This window comes from Pseudorca crassidens, chromosome 10 (genome assembly GCF_039906515.1).
Source record: "Pseudorca crassidens isolate mPseCra1 chromosome 10, mPseCra1.hap1, whole genome shotgun sequence".
Lineage (NCBI taxonomy): Eukaryota > Metazoa > Chordata > Mammalia > Artiodactyla > Delphinidae > Pseudorca > Pseudorca crassidens.
The window spans coordinates 67,810,825-67,821,051 of NC_090305.1; the positions used below are offsets into that span (position 1 = coordinate 67,810,825).

General features: G+C 57.9%; 1 protein-coding gene and 1 pseudogene across 1 annotated transcript; both read left to right on the forward strand.

Annotated features, from left to right (window-relative positions):
* Positions 1 to 1,330: 1,330 nt before the first annotated feature.
* Positions 1,331 to 5,844, forward strand: LOC137232408 (cathelicidin-1-like). Its single transcript, XM_067754331.1, has 5 exons — positions 1,331 to 2,129; positions 3,819 to 4,207; positions 4,843 to 4,950; positions 5,092 to 5,163; positions 5,755 to 5,844. Exons 2-5 carry the CDS (start codon positions 4,010 to 4,012, stop codon positions 5,842 to 5,844), a joined length of 468 nt encoding a protein of 155 aa, XP_067610432.1. The 5' UTR covers positions 1,331 to 2,129; positions 3,819 to 4,009.
* Positions 5,845 to 6,596: 752 nt separating this feature from the next.
* LOC137232922 (uncharacterized) lies at positions 6,597 to 10,111 on the forward strand (annotated as a pseudogene).
* The last annotated feature ends 116 nt before the right edge of the window (positions 10,112 to 10,227 follow it).

Consider the following 10,227-nt stretch of genomic DNA (forward strand, 5'->3'; position numbering starts at 1 on the left):
CCTTCCCAGGGCATCCACGAGCAGACTTAAGACCTCCACTAGGACATGCCAGTCTGTGGGGAGGGACCGCGTAGGCACCCAGGAAAGGTGGAGGGGTGTGTGGGCCTCGTGTGAAGTGCCCTGTCTTACTCGAGCCTCCTGGAGGTTGATGTCTTTATAGGCTCAGCCCACTTCTTGCCGAAGCTCGTGGTCTCCAGGAGGCAGACCCTGAGATCCTGGGGGTTTGCAGGTCTTTGTCCTGGTAGAAGAATGAGGGAGGATGTGCCTTCTCAGATGTACCCGAGGCATCCAGAGTCCCCAGGCTCTGGGGAGAGAGCACCCTCTGTCACCCTCTGGGGATAGAACTGGCCTCGGCCCCCAACTGTCATCTCTACATCCATGTCCCCAGTAAAACCCACTCACAGGAATGGTACCCATGCCCACCAGTCTGCTACATGTCTGGGGCTGGCTGTGAGCATGGCCCTCTTCTGCAAAGCTCAGGCACCTTCCCACTCAGCCTCCACCCGGGCCCAGCTCACCTTATCACACAGCCCCAGATGCTGCGGAGAGGAGCTGGTTGGATGTTTGTTGTCGTGGCTGGTGGTGAGATCCAGAGCCGGAGCCTGGCGCAGGCTGAGGTCCTTGGACAGGGAGGTAGGTTGGCCTCAAGCTTGACTCTGCAGCAGCAGCAGCAGCACAGTCGCCCTGATGCCACCAAGTATTCTGGCTACAGTGTGGCGGGTGCAGCCTCTGTTTGGTTTTATGTACCCACCCCCAGAGAGGGGTGGCACTGCCCTCCTGCCAGCTGGCCTCCTTCACCAAACCCCAGGCCTGGGAAACTCCAGCTGGGCTGAGGGCTTTCCAGGAGGATATAACCTGCTGCAGCTCCTTGCTTCACATGAAGTGGGAAGTGGGAAGGAAGAAGCTGACACGGAGCAGAGAAAGGGTCCTGACACTCAGCCCTGACCCAAGTCTTCACCCTCACAGCAGCCGTGGCTGCCTTCCCTACTCACTGCAGAGGGCAGGAGGGAGGGCCGAATTCCCTCCCCTGGTCCCTGTGAGACGACCAGCGTGGTGGGTGAGTCGGGGCATTTGGTCCAAGTCTTGCATCTCCTGTTTCCTGGATGGTAGATCCTTATTTGAGTGATTTAACCTGTAGGTTTCATTTTCCCCATGAACTGGACAACTCAGGGAGCTGGTGGGTGTTCCCCAACGTTTGGGGGCACAGCAGCCTGAGGTCCAGTTCCCCTTCCTGCCCAGAGTCTCATGGACAGACAGGAAGGATGGCTGGGAGGAGCAAAGGAGAGGGGCGCTGCAGAATCAGGCCTCATACCTGACTTTGTTGGGGTGAAAGGTGCATGAGGATTTCTCAAAGACCAGATGTGGAGTCAGGGGTAAACCCACCTGGGGACAAGGGCTGTGGTTTGTCTCCCGAGAAGACCTCCGCTCTGACAGGCTGTAAGGACTAAGCCAGGAGAGCCAGACTGGAGGCATGGAAGGCAGGCCCCCACCACGGGAGTTGCAGTCTATGGACCTACACAGGATCCAGGGAGGATGGGGAAGGGGACTTCAGTCAGAAGAGTGAGCAAATGCAAAGTTTCAGAGGCAGGAAAGCACAGGGAGGATTTCAGCGTTACCTAATAGCCAGTAACCATGTGTATTGCTAATTATTTGCTACAGTAATCACCTTCTTTTCCTCCCTTGACTTGGGGAAAGGACACAGCTTGACCAAGAGGCCACTGGGGCAACACCTGGACTGTGAAACCAGGTTGCACAGAAGCCCACCTCTCCTTCCTTCTCCAAGGCTGAGTGCGCAACCAGCGCCATCCTTCCCGGTTGCCACCTTCTGAGGTGCCCTGGCCATGGCCCCAAGAGTCCCGCAGGCTGGCTGAGTCCGGGAGCTACCCCAGGCCTCACAACCACATGGTTATTCCTCCAGAAAACTGTACAAGAATCTCCTTCTTGGCCTGTGGCCCCTCTATTGCTTTGGCCCATGACCTTTCTGGCTGTGTTCTCACCAACTCCCACACTGACCCCCCAGCCCGGTGTCTCATCCACAGCACTGGACAGGGAGCCACCTGGGATCAAATCAGAAGAGACTTCCTGAGGCTGTGGGAGCCAAGAGGAGGAGGTGCCATTTCTGGATGGAGGTCAGGGAAGCCTTCCCCAGGCGGAAGGGCAGGGCAAGCAGAGGGACCAGGCGCAGAGATGGGGAAGAGCAGGGGCTCAGCGCTGTCTGAGTGGTTGCGGTGGATGGGGCAGCCTGACACCTGAGGCCTGCAGGGCAGGGGCTGAGGACAGCAGAGAGCATCAAGACCCAGACCCCGATGCCCCTGCCTCAAGGCAGCGGGGGAAATGGCCCAATCAGTGCTTGGCCTGAGCCCCTAGACAATGGTGTGGAGGGCGGACAGTGGTCTGGGGAGAGCCTGGAACCAGAGAAGGTGGAGTGTGGAGGCTGTGGCTACACTTGAGAGAAGACGGTGGTAGGAGCTGGGCTGGGCTGGTGGGAGGCCAGAGGGAGTGTCCTCAGGAGGAAGAAGGAGCAGGTGGGTCTCCCAGGCTTTCAGCTCAGGGCTCCTGCGGTGGCACCCAGCCAACAGCAGCCAACAGCTCAGTGCGGACAACCAGGGGCACTCATGGGAGTCTTGAGCTCAGAGATAGAGACCAGTGATGTGTGTCCCTGATAACTGGTATCTTGAGAAGGGGTGTCCCCAGGAATGTGTGAGGACTGGGAGGAGAAGCAGCCCGGATGCACCTGTGCCAGCCCTGCCTCTTAGGAGGAGGGTCCTTGGAGGAGACCGAGCAGGAGCCACGGGGGAGGCAGGAGGGCACCCAGGAGAGTGGCAGCAGGGGACAATCAGTCAGTTTCTGGAGGAAAGAGGGGCTCCACCACCTGTGATGTTAACGATAAGGCTTGATGGACTTCCCTGGTGACGCAGTGGTTAAGAATCCGCCTGCCAATGCAGGGGACACAGGTTCGACCCCTGGCCCACGAAGATCCCACATGTCACGGAGCAGCTAAGTCCGCACACCACAATTACTGAGCCTGTGCTCTAGAGCCCGTGAGCCACAACTACTGAAGCCAGTGTGCCTAAATCCCGTGCTCCACAACAAGAGAAGCCACTGCAATGAGAAGCGCGTGCACTGCAACAAAGAGTAACCCCCACTCGCCACAACTAGAGAAAGCCCACACGCAGCAATGAAGACCCACTGCAGCCATAAATAAATAAAATTAAAAAAAAAAGATAAGGCTTGAGCATGGCCTCCAGATTCAGGGAGGGCTGTCCCGTTGCAGTGGCCTTCACGATGAGACGGAGCAAAGAAGTGTGGTCAGGGTATAGATGATCCTTTCTCAGGCTTGGCTGGGGAGAAGCCAGGGCAATAGGCCACGTTTGGTGGGGTCGGGGGAGAGGAAATGTTTTGGCTGAGAAAGCAGTGGAGAAGAATCAAGGAGAGGGGACAAATGGAGCTCACTGTCTGAGTGCTGAGTGCAGAGAAAAGGATGGTGTGGGCTTTGCATCTGCCAAGGAATTGGCTGGGTGTGTAAGTCCTTAGCTGTGAGTGGTACTGTCAACCACTCATCAAATGTTCATTGACTGCCTATTGCATGCCAGGGAGTGCCTAGAACTGGAGATTCAGTAGAGAATACACTTTGTCACCCTGATTCCTGAGGAGGCCAGAGTGTGGAGGCAGAGGGGATGTAAGACAGAGCCTGGTCCTCCCTCTCCTGGAGGACTCAACACTCTTGAGCAACCCTGCCTATGACACTCCCCATGGGCCCCAGGAGAGGCCAAGACATTGTCAGGGAGATGGAGAAACCATTTCTTCACCTTCCACAGGAGGCTTCCCGCTCCCACTGCCCAGCAACCCCGTGAGGCAACAGCAGGGGCTGAGGCAAGTCCAGCTCACAGCCGGGGAGGAGATCAGGGATGGGGCAGGTCAGGAAGACGCGTGGTTGGGCCATTGCATCAGGCCCAGGAGGGGCATAAAGGAGGGTCCTGCATGCTGGGAGGAGGCCGACTTGGGGACCATGGAGACTCAGAGGGCCAGCCTCACCCTGGGGCGGTGGTCACTGTGGCTACTGCTGCTGGGACTAGTGGTGCCCTCAGCCAGCGCCCAGACCCTCAGCTACAACGAGGCCGTGATTCGTGCTTTGGATCAGCTCAACGAGCGGTCCTCAGAAGCTAATCTCTACCGCCTCCTGGAGCTGGACTCACCTCCCAAGGCCGTGAGTCAGGAGGACCCTGGGGAGGGGGCTGTCTCCCGCCAGCCCTGGCCACACTGTCACCGCCTCTGCTCAGGCTGTACCTCCTGTCAGGAAGGGACTTCTCCCTCTAGGTGGGCTCCCACCTCTTCCAGGAAACCTTCCCAGAGCTGGGTCCCCTCCCAGCATGAGGCTTCCTGCCTTAGCATCTCTGCTGTGGGAATAGTCGCCCTGTACACCCTGTTCGGGCTTAAGGGGCTTCTGGGAACTCCAAGGATGGAGGGGAGGTCCTTGGCTCTGTGATGTGACTTCCTGGCTTTGGTCCCCTCTGCACTTCTTTGTTCCCTACCAGGGAGGGCTCTGCTCAGCCTGGTGGTTACAATGATGAGGCTTCTACCTGCAGGCGACCCCTGACTTCCCTCAGCCCCTCAGAGGTTCAGGTGCTGTCGTCAGAGCTGGTCTGAGGTCCGCTCCTGTTCTCTGTGTGCCCGTGAGGCCTGGAACGGGCTCTGTCCCTTCTTCCGTGCACCCAGCACCAAGCCCAGGGCCAGGCACACAGGAGGGGCTGGAGAGGCTGCCGTCTAGGTGGGGGCAGGGAGACAGATCAGAGAAGGAAGCATGAGCCCGGGCCCAGTCTCCCCACGTTGATCCTTGACCAGGACGAGGACCCGGACACCCCAAAGCCTGTGAGCTTCATGGTGAAGGAGACCGTGTGCCCCAGGACGACCCAGCAGCCCCCGGAGCAGTGTGACTTCAAGGAGAATGGGGTGAGGCTGGGGGCGGGGGGCACTGGAGGATGCTTCCCAGGGATGTGAACAGGGGGCTTCCGGGAAGATTTTCAGCCCCTGGGTGAGGCTGGGAGTTTATGGGCTGGGGGTTCCAGTTTGACCACGAGCCTCCCCTTCCAGCTGGTGAAACAGTGTGTGGGGACAGTCACCCTGGACCAGGACAGGGGTAACTTTGACATCACCTGTAATAAGGTAAGTGGCCCCTGTGTGTTGCAGGGGCTGCTGAGGGTGGGTAGTGGAACGTTCTTTGGACCAATTACCTGCTACCCCTTTGGGGGCAGAGAAAGGCCCTCCTACCTGGCCCCTCCCTCACCCGAGCCCCAGGCCTCCAGGACTGGCTCTGCCATCCCTTAGAGCAGTGGTTCTCTAAGTGGGGTCCCACCTGGGAACTTGACAGAAAGGCAGATTCCCAGGCCCCACTCAGACCTCCTGAATCAGACTCTGGGCTGGGGCCCAGCCATTTGCATTTTCACAAGGCCTCCAGGGGATTATGACTGCTGAATTTGAAAGGCACTGACTGGAGCTTTCATCCCCTGCTGTCATCCAGCTTTGATGGGTTGGGCTTGTGACCCTGGGAAGCCCCTTGCCTTCTGTGGGCCTCAGTTTTCTCTTCTGCCTGTATGTGTCGGGATTCAACACAAGCTCCACAGGTCACAGCCAGAGGGTGAACTGGGGCCCCAAGGATCCTGGTGTGGCCCTGGAAGAGGGAAGTCCAGGTGGGGAGGGGCCTTGTGTTGATGCTGGTCCAGTACCAAGAGCAACCTGTTTCTTCCTGGTTCACAGGCCCAGAGTGTCAGGATTACAAAGCTACCATGGGCGCCACCACAGCCGGCGCAAAGATGTCGCATGATAGTGATAAGAATGTGCCGGTAATCAGCACATCAAGGCTTTGCATCATGAGACAGAGTAAGAGTCCTAATCGTATGCTTATTCTGGCTCAGGCTACTGGACTCTGAAAAATAAATTCTTGTGAAATCAGTATCCTCCACACTTCAGTTTCACTCGTCTCCCCTCCTCCCACTCACCAAGATTGAATCCGTAACTCTGGGATGCCACGTGTGTGTGTGTGTGTGTGTGTGTGTGTGTGTGTGTGTGTGAATGCAGGCATGAAACAGAGAGATGGGTGAGGCAGCTGTTCCTTCCAGGAGGGCATGGGGAGGGGCCAGGGCCAAGAGGTCCAGCACAGCGTCTCCATTCTCGGGTCCCTCCTGTGCCCTTCACACGCCTCTGCCCTCCTCCTCCAACACCCAGTAAGAACTTAAGGAGACCTGTTCTGTGTGCAGTGCTGGTGGGGATGCTGTCCCTGCTCACATGGAGGTGACAGTCCAGGAGGGGCCAGGCATCTTGTTAAACACTCACAGAGATGCAGTCCAGACTCAGGGCTAAGCCTACAGGTACAATGGCCATGAGTCTCATGGACAGGAAGGATGGCTGGGAGGAGCAAAGGAGAGAGGAGATGCAGGATCAGGGCTCATACCTGAGTTTGTTGGGGTGAAGGTTGCATGAGGATTTCTCAAGGACCAGAAGTGGAGTCAGGGGCAACGTGCCTGGGACAAGGGCTCTTGTGTCTCTCCTGAGAAGACCTCCGCTCTGACAGGCTGTGAGGACTAAATCAGGAAAGCCAGATGCTGGAGGAAGGGAAGGCTCTCCCCCCACCATGGGAGGTGCTGCCTGAGGACCTGGCGGGGGACCCTCCTAAGGATTCAGGGAAGGACGAGAAAGGGGACTTCAGTCTGAAGAATAAACAAATACAAAGGTGCAGAGGCAAGAGAGCACAGCGACAATTTCAGGCTTACCAGACAGCAGTAACAATGTGTATTGCCAATTATTTTCTACTGTGATCACCTTCTTTTCCTCCTTTGACATGGGGAAAGTACACAGCTTGACCAAGAGGCCACTGGGGCAACACCTGGACTGTGAAACCAGGTTGCACAGAAGCCCACCTCTCCTTCCTTCTCCAAGGCTGAGTGCGCAACCAGCGCCATCCTTCCCGGTTGCCACCTTCCGAAGTGCCCCAGCCAATTGCCAAGAGTCCCACAGGCCTTCAGTCACATGGCCATTCCATGGAAGACTGGATCAGAATTTGCTTCATGGCCTCTGGGCCCCTCTAACACTTTGGCTCATTATCTCTCCCAGTTGTGCTCCCTCCACCCCCGAGCACTGGCCATCCCTGCCTGGTGACTCAACCAGAGCACTGGACACGGAGTTACTTGGGGTTAAATCAGAAGAGGCTTCCTGAGGGCTATGGCAGACAAGAAGAGGAGATGCCTTGTGTGCTTGAAGGTCCCTGAAGCCTTCCCCAGGCGGAAGGGCAGGGCAAGCAGAGGGACCAGGCGCAGAGATGGGGAAGAGCAGGGGGTTCAGCACTGTCTGAGTGGTTGCGGTGGACGGGGCAGCCTGACACCTGTGGCCTGCAGGGCAGGGGCTGAGGACAGCAGGGAGCATCAAGACCCAGACCCCGATGCCCCTGCCTCAAGGCAGCGGGGGAAATGGCCCAATCAGTGCTTGGCCTGAGCCCCTAGACAATGGTGTGGAGGGCGGACAGTGGTCTGGGGAGAGCCTGGAACCAGAGAAGGTGGAGTCTGGAGGTTGTAGCTACGCTTGAGAGGAGAGAAGACGGTGGTAGGAGCTGGGCTGGGCTGGTGGGAGGCCAGAGGGAGTGTCCTCAGGAGGAAGAAGGAGCAGGTGGGTCTCCCAGGCTTTCAGCTCAGGGCTCCTGCAGCAGCACCCAGCCAACAGCTCAGTGCGGACAACCAGGGGCACTCATGGGAGTCTTGAGCTCAGAGATAGAGACCAGTGATGTGTGTCCCTGATAACTGGTATCTTGAGAAGGGGTGTCCCCAGGAATGTGTGAGGACTGGGAGGAGAAGCAGCCCGGATGCACCTGTGCCAGCCCTGCCTCTTAGGAGGAGGGTCCTTGGAGGAGACCGAGCAGGAGCCACGGGGGAGGCAGGAGGGCACCCAGGAGAGTGGCAGCAGGGGACAATCGGGCAGGGGGCAGTTTCAGAACACAGAGTGTCTCCAGTGCCTGTGGAGATAAAGACAAGGCTTGAGAGGGGCCTCTGGATCCAGTGAGGGCTGGTCAGCCTGCCATGGCCTTGAATGTGAGCCTGCAAAGAAGTGTTGTCAGTGGTGTAGATGACCCTTTCTCAGGCTCCTTTGGAGAGGGGCCAGGACAATAGGTCGTGTTTGTCAGGGACCGGGGACAGGACATTTTTAGACTGAGAAAGCAGTGGAGAAGAATCCAGGAGAGGGGGCAGACAGAGCTCACTGGCTGAGGGCTGGGCCCAGAGAACAAGATGGTGAGGGCTTGACTGTCTGCCTATGGACTGCTGGATGGGTGAGGCTCTAGATGTGGTTCGTATTCTCCTCCATTCATCAAAGCTTAACTGAGTTCCTACTGGGTTCAAGGCAGTGCCTGAACTTGGAGGTTGCTGTTGAATCACTCCTTTACCCTATTCCTGAGGAGGCCAGAGTGTGGAGGCCGAGGGGACATAAGACAGAGCCTGGTCTTCCCTCTCCTGGAGGACTCAACGTTCTTGAGCAACCCTGCCTTTGACACTCCCCATGGGCCCCAGGAGAGGCCAAGACGTTGTCAGGGAGATAGAGAAACCATTTCTTCACCTTCCACAGGAGGCTTCCCGCTCCCACTGCCCAGCAATCCTGTGAGGTAACGCAGGGGCTGAAGAAAGCCCGGTGAACACCCTGGAAGGTAGCCAGGGATGGGGCAGGTCAGGAAGGCTCCTGGTTGATCCTTTGCATCAGGCCCAGGTTGAGCATAAAGGAGGGTCCTGCGTGCTGGGAGGAGGCCGACTTGGGGACCATGGAGACCCAGAGGGCCAGCCTTGCCCTGGGGCGGTGGTCACTGTGGCTACCGCTGCTGGGACTAGTGGTGCCCTCGGCCAGCGCCCAGACCCTCAGCTACAAGGAGGCTGTGATTCGTGCTTTGGATCAACTCAACGAGCGGTCCTCAGAAGCTAATCCCTATTGCCTCCTGGAGCTGGACCTGCCTCCCAAGACCGTGAGTCAGGAGGGGCCTGGGGAGGGGCCTGTCTCCCACTAGTCTTGGCCACACTGTCATCCCCTTTGCTCAGGTTGTACCTCCTGTCAGGAAGGGACTTCTCCCTCTAGGTGGGCTCCCACCTCTTCCAGGAAACCTTCCCAGAGCTGGGTCCCCTCCCAGCATGAGGCTTCCTGCCTTAGCATCTCTACTGTTGGAACAGGCACCCTGTACACCCCTTTTGGGCCTAAGGGTTCTCTGGGAGCTTCAGGGATAGAGGGGGGTCACTGGCTCTGCCATGTGACTTCCCTGCTTCAAGTCCCCTCTTAACTCGGTGTCCCGCTACCAGGGAACGACTCTGCTCAGCCTGGAGGTGCCAGTGACAAGGTCTCTCCCTGCAGGCGACCCCTGACTTCCCTCAGCCCCTCAGAGGTTCAGGTGGTCTCATTAGAGCTGGTCTTGTGCTGTTCTCTGTGTGCCCACAAGCCCAGGAGTGGGCTCTGTTCCCTTCCCCTTTGCACCCAGCACCAAGCCCAGGGCCAGGCACACAGGAGGGGCTGGAGAGGCTGCCATCTAGGTGGGGGCAGGGAGACAGATCAGAGAAGGAAGCACGAACCTCAGTCCAGTCTCCCCACTTTGATCCTTGACCAGGATGAGGACCCAGACTCCCTGAAGCCTGTGAGCTTCACAATGAAGGAGACCATGTGCCCCAGGATGACCCAGCAGCCCCTGGAGCCAGTGTGACTTCAAGGAGAATGGGGTGAGCCTGGGGGCTGGGGGCACTGATGGATGCTTCCCAGGGAGCCTAATACGGGGCTTCGGGCAAGATTTCCAGTCCGTAGGCTGAGTTTGGGAGGTGATGGCCCGGGGGGTTCCAGTTTGACCTCGAGCCTCCCCTTCCAGCTGGTGAAACAGTGTGTGGGGACAGTCACCCTGGACCAGTCCAAGGACCAATTTGTCATAAACTCTAATGAGGTGAGTGGCCCCTTCTGTGTTATGGAGCTGATAATGGGTTGGGTTGTGGAACATCCTTTGGACCAATTACCTGCTGCCCCTTCGAGGGCAAAGAAAGGCCCCCCAACCCTGGTCCCTCCCTCACCCAACCCCAAGGTCTCCAGGAATGGCTCTGCCATCCCTTAGAGCAGTAGTTCTCTAAGTGGGGTCCCACCCGGGAACTTGACAGAAAGGCAGATTCCCAGGCCCCACTCAGACCTCCTGAATCAGACTCTGGGCTGGGGCCCAGCCATTTGCATTTT

Coding starts and splice junctions, on each gene's coding strand:
- LOC137232408 (XM_067754331.1), top strand. CDS start 4,010: ATGGAGACTCAGAGGGCCAGCCTCACCCTGGGGCGGTGGTCACTGTGG. Junction 4,208..4,842: donor TGGACTCACCTCCCAAGGCC/GTGAGTCAGGAG, acceptor ATCCTTGACCAG/GACGAGGACCCGGACACCCC. Junction 5,164..5,754: donor TTGACATCACCTGTAATAAG/GTAAGTGGCCCC, acceptor CCTGGTTCACAG/GCCCAGAGTGTCAGGATTAC.